We start from the raw sequence: 17,117 nt of genomic DNA, 5'->3' as shown, positions 1-17,117 counted from the left end.
GGGGATCGAACTCATGCTGCAGTGGCTGATGATAGCTTGATGGTGCTGTTTTTAACCCCTGTGCCACCAGGGAGGCCCTTATTACTAGTTTTAAAAGAGAAATAATTTGGTCATTTCTTCAAGAATCTAAATGAAATGGATTTTTAAATAACTTCCTGCTTTTATTTATGGCATCATGCAAGTTACCATCTCTCATTTTTCTCATGATCTTTTTATAGTGCCAGACACTTAGTGGATCAGTTCTTGAAGTAGGATTGTGCAGTGATTAAGAGTACAGATCCTGGAACCAAACTGCCTGGGTTTATCTCACCTCCATCCTTTGCTATTCATGTAGTTCTGGGCATGGGACTGTGAGAGGCAAGCCCTGTGTTTGACTTTGACCATCCAGCTTCTCCTGCTAGTGACTTTGGTAGGACTTCTCTTTGTAGGGTGCTAGTTTCCACACTTCTGATGTCTGAACAGTAGAACCTTTACACTTGTTCCTTAGTAGTTTAGGGATAAAAGAAATATAAACATTTAAAATTACATTTTAAATTAAAATACCTTTATTCCTCAAAAGTATAGTACATTGACTCTTGTTTTTCTAAGTCTTTTATTGTAGACTAATTCTTTTCTGTACATTTTTTCTTTTAGCTGAAATACATAGTGACAGCATTATCCTGAGAGATGACTTTGATTCCTACCACCAACTGGAGTTGAATCCTAATATATGGTAAGTTTCAGGAATGTGCCTCACTTTGCATTGTTCAATGAAAAAAACAAAATGAGGCTGATTGCTCCCTTGGAGCAGTTATGTAAAATATAATTATTCTCTGTCACTAAGGTATCAGTGAGAATTGTTCAACTATGAAACTGGGCTTCATGTAGATTGCATTTCTGGACTTCTTTTAGTGCTGAATATAGGAGTCCCTCACAGCCATGGGTGTAATTAGATACTTATTTCAATTGTATAAGTTCCTTTAATATAAAACATCATACACTAATGTATCTAATAATTTCATTTATGCCAAGAGAAAAAGGGAAATGGTTTATCTGCAATCACAAATAATTTGAGTCATACTTCCAAATAACTTTAATTTATTGGTTTACCTCATTATTTATTCTTCAATCTCTCCTTCCAAGGCTCTTTTAGGCACAACTCCATGGGATTTTTGTGGGCAATGAAATAATGAATCAGAACTTACTCATTAAAACTTGTTGAATACATAAATAGATGCATGAATTTGTTGGCAATCTGTTGCATTTTTGCTGACTCTAAGGAAATATGTCTATCAACCCAGACTTACAATCAGTCTGTATAATGTGGGAGAACATCTGAATGTGGATTTTTTTCTATATTAGATGTTTTTATATATACAAGAGTTCAAGATAAAACAGAAGCACTAATATAAACTCAAATTGCGAACAAAACCCAAGCAATACTCCAGACTAGAAAGAAACCATTTTATCCTCAATGTCAATATGTGGTATACATTTCTGTTTTTGTTTATTTTCATTGTTCAGTAACTGTTGCACAATAATTATATTACTTTTTAAATAGTAATATTTAAAAGTAGCTAGTGGTTTAGTAAAGGAAATACTGAAAACATATTTTTACAAAGTTTATAATCCAGGATAAAAATTTTTAAGTATAGAGAGGTACAAACAACATGTTACAGGGTTTCCAAAGAAGGTGAGATGACTCTACTGGGAGTTTCTTAGAGAAAGTGTTTCTTGATTTGAAAGTTAAAGATGACATACATATAGAGAGTGGTGGTGCTTGGTGTTGTGAACAGAGGAAATTTTTCTGTCTTTCCTAGAAAGAGATGTAGATTTAGAAAGTATAAATATGCAAAAAATAATCAAAGTAGACAGTCATCAAGTCTTATAATTATATGGCATTTTAAAGAAATTTATCAACATCACTTTCCAATAAATATACCCTAAATGTAAATTTCTTAAAAATGAGCCCCAAATCTTATTTTTCAGGCAAAAAAAAATATCCTAAGCACTGATTTTACTCAAGAAAAGTTCTATACTTCTCTTGGCCTTTTTTTAAACATTCCATTAATATAGATATTAGCAGATGATTTGTTTCTTTCAAGGCAAGTTCATTTCTGTCAACCTAATTTATATTCTTCATTGAGCTTTCTTGACAAATACAAAGCGTGACTGTTATGTGGTTAAAATTCCATTGTTTTTTTAATCAATAAAACATGATTGATTTTGCTTCACCTATTTTCATGACTGATCTGATGATGTATACTTTCTTGACCCAAGTTATAGATTTTGTGTCCCTTTTACTTAAGCTATGATTTTTCTTAGTTTTCAAAAAAGCCTTTTAGTAACTTTAAAAAGCCATGTACTTCTGTCTTCTATCATATATGTTTCAGGATTACTTTACTTTATCCCTTTTTGCCAACAATCTCCTTCACCGTATTCTCTTTAAGACAAATAACAAAGCAAATGTGAAACTATCATCATTTGAGAGATGACTTTGTTGAACTGAAGATGACAGAGGCGCTGAGTTCAGGCTGGGCCTATGTGACTGGACATAGACACTCGGCAGCTGGGTATCTTCAGTAAAAGAAAAACTGTTTCACCTCTTTGAACCCATTACTTTGTCATTAAGAGTGGGAAGAATACTGTCCTTACACTGCTATTTTAAAGCTTGATGTATGTGTAAAGGTGTGGCACTACACCTGGTGTGTTTTAAGTGCTCACTACAATTTAGGTTCCACCTTTTTCCCTCCTTCCCTACCTCCCTCTCTCGTTCCTGCCTCAGTCTCTCCCCCACACCTCTTCACTCTCACCCTGTCATCCTCTATTCCCCTTTCTCCTTCTCATCCTCTCTGGTATATTTTTACTTTAGGCTATTTGTCTCCTCCAAGCCCAGATATGACCAGAAATTATTATTATTTAATAGTCTTCAATGAATCTATTTAAATGAGTCCCCAAGTCTTCCCTCACCGTACTTGGCTAAAAGGCAAACACCAAATTAAACATATATGTATTATATCATATATGGAGTTAATATATTAATGAAGACAGTATTATAGTGAAATCATAGAAGAAGAAAAAAAGATAACAGATGCCTTAGACTCCTTAAAAATAGACATAAGCTCCCTAAGGTCAGAAACCATCTCTCAGTCAAATCAGATATTCCTGTGAAATATTCCCCATAAAATAAAGGGCACTATGTAGGTTATTTAATTTGTAATTTTTAAGACAAGCAAAGAGAAATTAAGACACTAAAGCCATGTCTGTCATAGTTGCAGCAGCAGAAACAGCTTAAAAATTAAATCATTCACAACGTTTTTGCTTTCATTAGCTTCATCTAATGAAATAAACTTTCATCCACTTCATTTCATATAATCCTTAGTATCCCGGCTTTTCTCATATACAAATTACTGAACATAAACACCACAGACACAAAATGATATTGCTGTTATTAAGAATAAGCATAAACAAGTGTTTGACAGCAGTTGGAGTAGAATCAGGATTCTTTTCAAAATAAACTCAATATCAAATGTACTGTGGAGCTATTTAGCTTAAATATTAGATTTGATTGGATAATTAATACACATACTTGACAAAAAGTATAATATAAAAAAATAATTAAAAGTCTTCCTCCACTAGACCTATAATGTCTTTTCTCCAGAGGCAACAACTGTTAGCTGTTAATTAACAGTTTCATCCAGTTCTTCCTGAAATTGTTAATGCTCTTACAAGTATAAGCAAGCATATTCACAAGTGTAATTCGTAAGTTATGAATTCCATCCACAAACTTGGGTATCAGAGAAGTAAAACGATTTTTAACCTTTCACAGCCCAACTTAAATTTCTTCCATTGTCCTCCTTCCATTGGTGGCGGAAACTTAATTTCAGTAAACTTTGTCTTGCCCTTTCCCATTTTTCTAATGTTGTAAGTTTCAAGTTTTTTTTATTGCAAAGTAGTGGTCCACCCTGTCATCTGTTCCTACAGATACCCACCAAGACCTTCCTGTGTCATCTAGACTTTGGTGACTGGTCTACAGAGGTGGTCTTGTCCCTGTCCTAACCACACCTTCATGGCAATGGCTCTATTATGAGCCCTGCTAGAGGCACAGAAATGGATTTGCTGCTCCTGGACCTGGGCCAGGGGCATCTTTGTGATGCTCTCTTCTGGCATGTTATCATGAAGCTATGTTTCTTTTGTCTCCCTGAGATGAAGAACATAGAGTTCTTTGTTCTTTGCCCTCCGGATCTCACTGGGGCTCTGCTAAGAAAGTGGCCCTGGTTTCTTTGTTAGGATGAAAAATGAGAAATAAAGTTGCAAATGAACTTCCCAAACAACAAAGCCTCTTCATAGGAATATAGTGGCAATTCAGGCTTGATGAGAGTGAGGATTCTCCAATTTAACTTGGCCTGATACTGGACCACACAAAAGTGCCAGACCACCTCTGAACCGCAACCATACTTCAAAAATTCAAAGGTACCACTGAACTCGAGAAGGGAAGAGTGAGGGTGGATGGAGCAACACCAATTTATCAACACTGCTAACAACTTCCCATCATCAAGTGTGTGCACAATTGCACTGTGGATCATGGAGAGGATCAGTAGTGACTCAGTCATAGGGAGACCATTAGGTTGAAAACCTCATATAACTGAATTTGAAAGGAATTTAAGTAGTTATAGATAGGTTTTATCTCATTAACAATTTACCTAAGAGTCTACTACTTGCCCATCAACTACATTTTCATAGTTCCTTTGTATGAATTAAACTATTTTAATATGATATAAGCATTGTCAGTATTCCATGTGAATGGGAAGCAATTGTGATTTCCATATTAAAAAGAAGTATACCTAGGGCCTCCCCGGTGGCTCCATGGTTGAGCGCTGGATTGCGAAGCTTCCCACAGCCTCTGCAGCGCTGGTTCAATCCCCGGCCACCAGAGAGGGTCCCACATGGCGCACAGACCTCTCCTGCCACCCGCTGCTCCCCTCAGCAGCGTACTTTGGTCCTTCTGCCTGCTCTGCTCCCCGCTCTGGCTCCGGTGAATTCTCTTACCCTCCCGTGCTTCTGACTGTACCCAGTGCTTGTATAAATAAATAAATAAATCTTTAAAAAAAATTAAAAAAAAAAGAAGTATACCTAGTAGCCCAAATCTGGGAATATCCCAGGTATCCACAAGAGGAGACTAGATAAACAGTGATACATCTGTATAGTGTAGAGTGGAGTGAATTATTGATACTTGAAATAACATGGTTGAATCTCAAAGTATTATGTAGGATTATAGAAACCATACCTAGAAGAGTATGTACTGTATGGGTCCACTTCTATGAAGCCTCAGATAGACACAATTATCCAACGTGCTAGAAATTAGTTCAAGGATAATTTCAGGGTTTGGACGGTTGATTGGGAAAGGGCATAAAAAACTTTCTGGGGTAATGAATATGTTATATATTTTGAGAAGACGTGGGTTACATATGTGTGTGCTTTTGTCAAAATGAGATCTGTGCATTTTACTGTATGCAAATTTATCTCAATAAAATCTTCAACAATAGTAAGAAAATCAGTGAGGAAAAATCAATAAAAGATACTCCTGATTCACAACTTGGAGTTACAAAGAGTTCAAAGAGAGAGTGGAACTAAAAAGTAAATTAATTTTTTAAAAACAATCTTTCTTAAGATGTCCTCATCCTTCAAGCAATTACAAAGTCAAGGAGGAATCTTTGTTTTGCTTCACAGATTATCCCTTTAATTCTTGCTTGCTAAACATCACAGATGACATTCAGAGTCATAGTATCACCACTCTTATTTTCTAATGGGAAACATGGGACTGCTAGAAAACAGATGATGAATGGCAACTAGATGACAACAGATGTTTCCCTTCTAGAACAATAATAATGGAAGAGGTGTCCTATTCACCTGAGATAGGGAAAGAACAGGAGTCACTACTCAGAAGCAGCATCTTAGATGAGTTAGTCATGATGCCACAGGGATATGAGACATCAAGAAAATGCAGGTGAAGTTGTCTCAGATCATATGGTACAGAGGGAGAACTCTGTCAGTTGGTTTATCAAAGAGAAAGCCCCACAGTTTATAGCAAAGAAAACTAAAGTTATGACTGGCATTACTTAGGATTGCTTGAACAAGAAGAGACTAAAATATTTTCATTTTTATATGTAAAAGGTCATGCTACAGAACCAGGGAACTAGATATCACTGTCTCTGCTGCATCTCATATTCACCTGAGAATATTAATTTAATAGAGTCATCATTCTGAAATGGACCAAAAAGACCAGTGACTTAGCTTATTCAAGTTTATTTTCTTTAATAAAAATAGATGAACAAAGATTTTAGAAAGATTGAAAATTTTGGAGGGAGACAAATTATTCTAGCTGGAACTTTATTCAGTGATTAGTGACTTAGCCAATAAGAGAAAAGAAGTCTTAAACAAGCAGTAAAATCACTTGTGGGTCATTACTATCCTGGAATTCTATATAAAAGTACATCCACCTTGCTCAGTGTTCAGCATTAAGTAAGCCTGAAACACAGTGTTGGGAGGAGAGGAGCACCAGCCATGGACACTAAAGGTGCCACATCTCTGCTGAAGGGTTTTCAAGAGATTTTTTTTTTTTTGTAATGATGATCTTTAGAAGACATTTGACACAGTAGGTCTGCCCACTATAAAATGTAGCATAAACCTGATAATTTTTCCAGAGCAGGCAGCTAAGGCAAATTGTGAATAGATGAGAAAAATCAGATAAAATAAATATTTTCTCTTATTGATACCTTTGCCAGAGCCTCTAATATGTCAGTGTATTTTTGCACTGTGGAAATATAATTTGATTTTTAGGATTTAATGATCCAGAATTATCACCTTATGTACATCTTTTTTTTCCCTTTTGTCTGACTTTATCCCTCTTCACTTATTCCCACCATTTCTGCTCTCTCTCTCTCCTCTTTTGTTAATAACTTTTGTTTTTCTCACAGTAGAAAACACTCCTCATGCTTTCTCTCTCTCCTTCCTCCTGTTTTCTTACTGTGATGTAATTGCTCTGGGGAAAAGCTTCATCTACAATAGAAAGGTTAACCAGGAGGTGTCCCACTAATAAAATAAGGTATGAATCTGGAGGGTTATTATTTCCTTCTTTAATCTCTGTTTTAGATGACAGAAACAAGAACTCACTCAATAGAACTAAATGTCAAGTACATTAGAAACAAGCGAGAAAATATTTCTTCAAGCAGCACAGAATAGAATTTACCGTAGTAGGAGGTCAGGATATTGCATGCAGTGGTGCGAAATTAGAGGGTTATTTCTAACCCAAATAATATTTGTCATTGTACCTGTTAATAAAGAAGAGATCAAATTTTTAAACTCCCTAGTGAAATAAGAAGAGTTCTCTTACCTTCCTCAGTGAGAAGTAATGAGAGAAAAAGAACTGTAAATGGGGTTTGTCATTTTCACATTTAGAGAATGTGTTAGTGCCTTAGAAAAAAAGGCATGACATAGTTGAAGGTGATATTGTTCTCAGTCTTATAGAGAGAATTCTCCTTGCAATTTTTCTAAAAATATCCCACCTTTACAAAAAGAAAAGAATTTTAGGATTTTTTTGAGATTTAATTTTTTAAGTTTGATCATTTATAAGTAAATAGTCATGCCCTCCCTATTATGAAACATTATTCTGTTATTGCAAAATACAATAAAAAGTTGAGCCTTTGGTTGTTGAGATATGAATGGAAGGAGCTCTGGTATCTCCAGAAGTCAGCTGACTGCCCAGTTACATAATGCATTTGTTTGGTGGATTCACCAATCTTGCCTGGAAACTCACACCTCAGATTTGTTAGCATATACAGTATAAGCTGTACCTGAGGGAAGACATATGCTATCTTTGGGCCACGAAGTTCCTATTTCTTTTTCCATTTTAAAATATTTTTTTATAATCAGAACATTTGTTGTTTAAAAATATTTTAGTATCTCCATTCAGAAATGCTGGTGAATGAACAATTCTGGCCCTTACAATGCCAGATTGCTACTTCCAGATCTGAGTCCCAGTCCCTGACTCCTTTAGGGGAAATAAATTATGGATAGATAATATGATATCCTTGGTCTTGGGGAGAAGTGGTATATATTTCAAATGAGAATTTGATGAAAACTGACTGTCAGTGAGTTTCCAGGTGATTAACTTGTTTCAGCAGAATGCCTGACTAAAGGCTGAGTAATTTCATTCTGATCTAAAAGAAGAATGAGTCATATAATTAAAGTGCTCTTGAGAAAATAATATTTCAATTATTTATTGTTATCAGGATGATGTCACAATCAACCTTTCATAAATCTCTAGTTGTGCGAATGAGCCTGATTTTCTCATTATTCCTCCTCCTCCTTCCTACATCCTCTGTGAGTCACTGCAGTGCGTGGGTACCCCAGACTCCAGGGACATTTCACATCAGCTTCCTCTGTGCCTGCAGAATGAGTGCTTTGGTGTATCTTCCAGCCTAATAAATTGAAATCAGGATTAAAAACATAATTATACCTTCAGAAGTATTCTCTCCACTGCACCAAAGCACATTATATATAATTCTTCATCCCAGACAAAAACAGCCAGCTAAATAAAAAAAAAGGTCACAAACTGACACCAAAATAACAAATATCAAACTGCAAGGGAGCTTGTTATAGTAAAAAACAAAGGCCTGTCTCAAAGAATTTCTTATTCTTTTATGTTTATGGTTTGACTCATGTTGGTCATGAAATAATGGCCTTTCTATTTATTGTTTCTTTTATATTTTTTGATAACAAAGAGATGATAGCATGATAGTGTGTGTATACAATAGGAATGAATGATCTAAAGATGCACACAACCAAAGGAATATTGAATTTGATTATGTGCTTCAGTCCAGTGAATACTTAACATTTTTGATGAAACCATGGCATTTCTTATTTTTGTACATTTTCATAAAAAATAAAATCCTTTGATAAGTGAGAAAAGAATTCTTAAGATAAGTCATTATATCTTTTCAAAATAAACTTGGGCAAACATGCTTTGAAATACACATTGTTCTTAGATAAATGGAGTTCTTTTCTCTTAGTGGCTGTATTAGGAAATTGGAAGAATATTGAACAAGGAGTCTTGGAATCTGAATTTTAGTCCTATCCTACCTTTTGTAAAATAAGGGAATCATGACACTTGGTGATATTTCAGGGACCATCTAACTTAAATGTGCAATGATCTGTGAGCACTAGTAATAGATAAGCCTCATGTGGAACCTAAGCAAGTGATAAATAGGTTCAGAGAGGGCTTAATAATTCAGTCTGCATGGTCTTTGAGGATAGCACGCATTTCCCTTATAATGTCTTATAATCATACTACTCATAGCACAATATATTTTGAGGTGGAAGTTTCCTATGATGTATCATGGCTATTTACCAGATTCTTATGTTCTGTTCCTTATGTTGGGAAATAGGAAGGGGAAAGGTTTCTTAGATTAGAGAAATACTCAGTACTGCTTTTACTATTAGCCAGAGAAGCAATTCATTTCTAATCCTTAGCCTGGGAGGTCAAATTCCTTTTTAAATTAAAAAATAAAAGTCTGTTTAACTGGGATTATTTAAAATTTCCTTCTTCCCACAAATCTCTGAAGAATATGTTATCTAGCTTTACAAAGCCCATCATTTTCCTGAGAGAATGAGAAAATAGTATAAATTCAATTGGGAGGCCACAGTTTAAATGTCAGGAACAAACAGCACCATAGCATGATTATTTTTTCCTCTGAGCCTGCAGAAAATTGGACTGCTCATCATCCAGCAAATTTAATCTAGTTCATAGGAACTTGTAGAACTTTTCCATATGGAAAGAGTAGGATATCAGGCTACTAGTATTCTCCACAGAATTCTCCATTCGAGTATTAATCTAAGTCTACTTAGACGAGAGAGAAGGATAGGACTGAAACAGCACTTAGGTATTGTTTTAAATTCTGGATGAGCCAGTTATTACTTTTCTTGCAATCTGGATACTTATTTACAGCTAAATGTTTAAAACGCACCTGTCTTTCTTACCTGGGTCTCTATTTTCTTCTGGAACCTTTGTATTATCTAGTTCCCAACACCCAATAATTGTGTTGATCTTGAAATTATGATTTGCCTTTTTTCTTTATGAAAAAAGTAATTACACTGAACTTTATGCTTAACTTTAATGATAGAAAAATTATTATGAAGATCACATGATAGATTCACCATTAGGAAAGTCACTTTGATAGGCAGCACAGGGTGTTAGGTACATGAATAGAAATGTACCCACTGCCAATAATCGTGGAAAGCTAAGCAAAAACGGACTTGGTTTAAAACACACTGAGGGCCAGAACCTTCAATGATGGTTACCACCTTCCAGAACAATATTACTGTTCCCTAGTAATACTTTCTTAAACCTCTTCTCATTTTTATATACTCTTCTCTTCCTGATCCCCAATAATATGCACTCCTGTGAATTCAAGCATATCCTAATTCATGTCAGTGCTGATCTCCTTTCTCTGAAGTTTGGATACATAATCATTGTCAGCAGGTCATCACCAGTTGTCAGCAAACCAGATAGCAATCAGTTTCCAAGCTCTGTAATTCTCTAGAGCCGTGCTGCCCAACATCGTAGCACTGATTATATGTGGTTGTTGAACAATTGGAATGCAGCTAGTCTGAATTGAGATGTCCTCTAAGTATGAAATATACCCCACAATTTGAAGTCTCATAACAAAAGAAGATAAAATGTTGGTAATAATTGTTATTGTTATGTTAACTACATGTAAAATATAATTTGAATAGTGAGGTTAGGTAAAACATTAATAAATTTAATTTCACCTGTTCCTTTTTATTTTTTAATGTAGACATTAAAGTTGAAAATCACATTGTATTTCTCTTCATTAGCAATACTTTAGAGTGTGCCCACTTTCCACATCACCACCTTATTCAAAGGCAATATTATATCTTGCTTGTGTTACATCAATTGCCCTGTCTTTTCTACCTCCAATTTATTTATTTATTTTTTTGAGAGACTGATTTTCCTAAGATTTGGATTTGTATTATGACTTTGGAAACAGAATAATGGGAGTTTGAATTCTAGTTTTATAATTTGCAAGCTGTGTAACTGGACACTTAATATTCTAAATCTTAGTTGGAACATCCTCAAAATTGGGGATAAAAATAAAGGGGGTGTCATATGAATTACTTGAAATACTATATTAGAGCTCCTAGAACAGTATCTATAATTTGTTAAATGGTGCATTAGAATTTTCAGAAGGTAGTCCCATTTTCCAGCCGATCCTTTCTGCACTTCACCATGTACCAGTATGGTCCTAACCATATTAACGCACTGAAGCAGCATTCAACGTGTGTGTTGCAATCAATGTGTTTTCTGTGCCCTGTCATACACTTTACCTTTTTCCTTGCTTGAGTAACTCCTATTTCTCACTCAGAACCAACTCCTTCGGGACCATTCTTCCTCAGTCCACATTAGGCACCACTGCAACCAGTATAAATTTCTATTGTAAGGAGTGAGAAGCAATGAATAATGTCATGGATATTGAAATTGGCAACTGGGTCCAAATTGAAGCTCTGTCAGTTTTATAGCTGTGTGACCTTGAGTAAATCTTAACTGACTGAAACTCAATTTTCTTACTAATAGAATGAGGATGCCCATAACTATCTTACAAAGATGTTGAGAAATTTCAGAGGGTTTGGGGGTATCTGCCACATAGTAGAATGTAGTATATAGTTATTATTGCATTGGTACTCTATATTGTAGCTATGTGTCTTCTTCTCTCCCTTTCCATCTGGAGAGTAAAATACTAGAAAGAAAAACACTATTTTGTTGGTGTTTTTGCCAGTAAAACTCACCATAGTGCCTGTAGGTTCTCAATACAAACTTGTTATATACAAGAATTAATGAACAATGTATGAATAAATAACACATGTTGTAGCTAAGAGTGAGTTGGATTTGACCATTCAACTCACATTTGACCATCCAATGGCATGGCCATTCAGGATAAACTATATTCACAAACCCAGTGAGACTGTGAGGAATTCAAGCAAAGGATATTTAAAATACCCAGGCAGGAAACTACCATCAATTTTTGGTAAAGCATTTATATCTCCAAGTGGCAGCAACCTGGTAAGAAATAACTGATAATTCTAAGTCTTTAAGTGTCCTCAAAAGGGTAATAGCACCTTTATAAATTTTATTTTAAGTTTCTGTGGCTATAAAACACCATGAGGAAGAGAAAGTTCAAGAGAAGGTATTGAGCTAAATGGGGAGAATACCTGTATCTGTTTGCTTTGTACTTATGTTTATTGGCTCTTTAACTCCAGTTATTACACAAAATCAGAATGGTTCTTCAAACACATTAAACATCTGTTGTCTAGTCATTGGTTTTCTATTGCCAGATCATCTATGTTAGAATCACCTTTAAACAATATACAGATATCTAGGCTGTACCTGAATCCTTTTTGATTAAAACTACAGGGGAGTTATAGTACATGTATTTTATTTTTCTGATACATGGTTGATTTGGGGACTTCTGATCAATATTTAGGAATAGAATAATAGTTATGGTAATTAAGCATCAGGACTCAGACTTCACATCAACGATGCTTATTTTGAGAGAGTCATGGGAGGAAATGTCAGGAAACCATTGTGAGAACTGACCATTCTTTCAGTTTTTCTCTGCTGAAGTTGGTATTTCTCTCAACCTATTTCAGAATGAGTCAAAGACCAAATATTCCTCATCTTTCACTAAGTAAGATCCCCACTATGATTTTTGTGGTGCTTCTCACTTTTATCACAATCACCCTCGTTGGAAAAAAATGAATGTATAAAGAAGAGTAAAACAGTAATAAGTTCATATAGTGCGTTGACTATAGGAAAAAAAAACTAACACACCATAATAATAATAATAATAATAATTTCAAATACACTAACATGTGTATCATGTTTGCTCTGTGCCAGGTACTATTATTCTAAATACCTTAGACCCAGACCTTAATAATAATTCCATTCATGAAGTTGTCTTATATTCATCCCTTTCTTACACAAATATTTATGGAATACAATATTCCAGGCATATAATGGTGAGAAAATTGTTAGTTTATGAAGCAGTAGAAGCTTCATGGAACTGCTACTATGTTTCTTCTAAAGACACGGATGTTTTGTTAGAATTTTACTCCACGGTAATCAAGAGATTATTTAAATCTCCTACTAATATGTGTGATGCTATGAGCTACTATATCAAAGCATTCTATATTCATTCTTTTTAAAATTTTTTTATTTATATCTTTTGCATCATTGTGTATTCCCCATAAAATTTCTACCAAACTTGGTTCATCACCTTATTTAAGAGTACATCTCAAAAGATTAGAATAAATAACCACTTATTCCATATAGGGAATACAATTATTTGCCAAGATAATGTTTCTGGGTCTTGTCTTTGCGGGTTACCTAGTACCTATTCACACTTTTGTCTCCTTCCAACTTGAATGGGAGTTTCTATTGTCTGTTTCCCTGAAATTAGTAAACAGCTGAAAGGGCATAATACAATGATCTCCAAAACAAAGGGCACAGTGCCCTTTCCACAGTATTTGGCACTGGAATGTGAAAGTATTTGAAAATGTTCTTTCTGCGTGAAATACAGCTTTCATGTGGTTCGAAGTTCAGACAGGAAACAGATCTTTTTACATGATAGGCATGTAATGATTGCAGGTTGAAATATTACAATGCAAAACATGGTGTTACTGTAAATATGCAAAGTCAAGTTCAGAGTGTTCATACCTTCAAACTCTACTAAAAGATGTGGGTGAATTTTATTTTTGAAATCCAGTTCTAAGGTTTTATTACCTACTTCATAAATAATAAAGTAGCTAATTAAGTTTTACTTAGTGAAGCAACTAATTTAATTATTTGCAAGATTACATGTTAACTCCAAAATTTGCCTGACTTAGAATTTATGTATGTTTCATATTAATATGCAGATTAAATATAATCTAATCCCATTATTTTTAGCATGGTGTGTTTTGTAGAGATGTGAAGTTATGGAGGGTGGTTATTTTCAACATTTGCAATTGTTATAAGTGAGAGAAAAAGGGTTAAATTTGTAAAACACCTTTTAGTTTCAGAGATTTTAAATTTTTTAAGTATACTGCTTGCTTATCTTTAATACTTACAGGCATACTTTGTATTGGAGGTAGTATATATTCTTTGTAATTACTGATGAAAATTCCATTTGCCCCTATTATATGTCTACATCAGACTGGTTCTGTGTTTTGTATGCACTCTTATTTAATCCTCACAATTACTCTGTGAGATTTAGGTCAGTATTATTATCCTCATATTCATAAGGATATCCTCATATCCTCATAAACTGAAACTTCATTAGGTTAAGTATTTGCTTAACAAAACACCATTACCTTCCTCGAAATGTTGATTTGAGATGAATAACAATAACTATTACATCTTTCTTTATCTGAGCAATAAACCACTTTGTGCTACTCAGGTCTCAGACAGGATGTATTCTGTGTTCCCACAGGGTTGAATGTAACAACTGTGAGACTGGTGAACAGTGTGGAGCAATTATGCATGGCAATGCTGTCACCTTCTGTGAGCCATATGGTCCAAGAGAACTAGTGAGTATATGCTATTTACGTTAATATTCCAAGTACACTGAGCTTTTTGCCAGTTCAGATGGAAATTTGTAGTAGTATTTATGAGTTCTATTACATATGTCTCAAAATTGGGAGGGGTAGTTTTATTTTATTTTCAAATGTGAAAATAAAGAATTCAGTAATAAAATTGGCAGTATCAATGGATGTCATTAAACATGGTGCATTTCTACAATTAGATGGCTTTTAAAAAATATAAGCATAGGGCCTCCCTGGTGGCGCAGTGGTTGAGCACAGCGCTGTGAAGCTGTCTGCAGCCTCTGCAGCACCAGTTCAATTCCTGGCCGGCCAGAGAGGTACCCACATGGTGTGGCAGACCTCTCCTGTCGTGTCCACTGCTCCCCTCAGCAGTGTTTTCAGTCTGTCTGCCTGTTCTGCTCCCCATTCTGTCTCTGGTGAATCCTCTCACCCTCCTGTGCCTCTGGCCTGTACCCCAGTTCTTGTATAAATCTTTAAAATATATATATAAGCATAACATGTGATATATGATATACATGACCCACGTATTTTATAGCTATATCATATCTAAATAATTCATGATTTTAAAATGTCTTTTATAAAGTTTTACTTTTTAACTTCTAATATTCTCCTGGTAAGCCAAAAATATTTAATGAGCAATTTTATCACATTATTTTAAGACTTTATCTCCTAACCACAAAGGAACCTTATTGAATTTTCTTAAGTGAAAGAACAAACTGAATATATCATTTTTTTAAAAAAAAATTTGGTTTAATCCAAAGTATATAAGAGGAGGTTACTTTCTTTTAATCTAGATGATTAGACTTGCTTGAGAGAGGTAAATTTTTGAAGCATATGTAAAATGCAGCATGAGTATTCTAAACTGAAAGCAGTGAAGGAACAAACCGTCAGCATGAGGCCAGTCTTTTATTGTTACTCAGAATTCCTTTCTGGAATGAAGACTACATTCATTTCACATTTTTAAAAAGGACAAGAAAGCAATTGTTATCTTATACTTTCTTTGTACCTAGTACTCTTCTTGTTACATCTCATAGGCTTTGCTTTTCTGCTTTTCATTTGGGGCTACAATGTTTCTCCTTTCTTCCTCTCACAGCTTCCTTTTCTTAGGACTTTTAGTAACAGGTTGTATTTTTCACTTCTGCCGCACATATTATGTTTTGAATTCATTAACTATAAAAGTGGTCAAAAGATAGCTTCCATGGTAAAGGGGGAGGGGGGAACTTACCCAAGCAGTTAAAAGAAGATTTAGTTATCAAAATGTGAAAGTCAATTAATTTTTATAACATGATTCTTATTTTATGCTGCTTGAATACCCCTTTCATGGCAATGGATACATTTAATTTATTAAAGATACAAGCTTCAGAACATTGATAAATTGAAGAGTTTTAGCTGAAATTAGAACACAAACAGAATTAATTGGATGCAAATTAAAATAATAGGTGCTCATAATTCAAGTCTCACAAAGTGTTATAATATTCCTATAACAAATGTGACTCTGGTAGTGAAGTTCTTCTGGAAAAAATAGATTTGCTAGTACATTTTAAATAATGTACCATGACTGAATTAATTATCTGTAACCCTTAAAACAAAATTGAATTTTTACTGTAGTTAATTGAGTTCAGAATAAATACCTATTTTAAAATGTTCTCCCAGTAATGTTTCAGGAAATGGTTGGAAATTTCTTTTTTGTTTCTACTTAAAATATGATGAAAAATCATGTCTGTGGAATAAAAATACAAGTATCTAGTTTGTTTCATTCCATGTATGTCTAATCCTGGTTCTTTCACTATATCACAGTTTACTTAGCATTTGAGTTTATACACCCATTAGGCTGGTTTTGATTTTATTATTAATAGAAGGTTTATATATAAGCCTTTCAGCTAAAAATATTCAAAATAATTATCTTCATCTGAGAAAGAAAAAAACCAAATTTAAATTTCCTTTGTATTTCCCTGTATGAAACTGCGTTGTAGATAAAGGGAATAAATGAATAAATATTTAATGATGGGGTTGACATCCATGTTTTATATAATAGAAACTGGTAACTTTAAAGAATTTTTTATTGTATTGGTGTCCCAGGAGCAAAAGTATATTCTGTACCCAAGTTGTTTTTATAGAAGACAGCAATTGAGTGAAAAGTGAGGAATTCAGATGTCAGTTGACATGCTGCTATGTTTACTAAAATACAAATATTTGCATGGTACTTCCAAACTGAATCTAGTCAAAACTGTTGTGCATGAGAACTGATAAACAGTATTAGCCCCCAAACATCACTTTTAAAAAATGCCTTCTTATTTTCATAAATCCAGTGCTTACTGAAGTTATGAAACAAAGAAAGAGTAGACTAACACTTTATCTTTTAAAATACTCAAAGGAGTGTCTTCATTTTGAGTACTTAGTCAAATGGCCATTAAAAGGTTTTTTTTATGTATATATTGAAGAACCACTGATTTACATCCTTGTTAGTGTTTTGCAAGTAG

At 34.4% G+C, this 17,117-nt stretch overlaps 1 protein-coding gene across 1 annotated transcript in view; it reads left to right on the top strand.

Moving 5' to 3' along the window:
* RELN (reelin) overlaps positions 1–17,117 on the top strand; it is a gene marked incomplete at both ends in the record, with an annotated part of 436,674 nt that overhangs the window by 187,315 nt on the left and 232,242 nt on the right. Inside the window, 2 exons of the mRNA XM_084229490.1 lie at positions 634–712; positions 14,526–14,622. Coding sequence (XP_084085616.1) covers positions 634–712; positions 14,526–14,622 — 176 coding nt within the window. The remainder of the gene's footprint in view (positions 1–633; positions 713–14,525; positions 14,623–17,117) is intronic.

The sequence above is a fragment of the Talpa europaea genome (genome assembly GCF_964194135.1).
Source record: "Talpa europaea genome assembly, chromosome: 3".
Classification (NCBI taxonomy): domain Eukaryota; kingdom Metazoa; phylum Chordata; class Mammalia; order Eulipotyphla; family Talpidae; genus Talpa; species Talpa europaea.
Note: the sequence above shows the minus strand (reverse complement) of the source record. Positions and strands in the feature narration are given on the sequence as shown.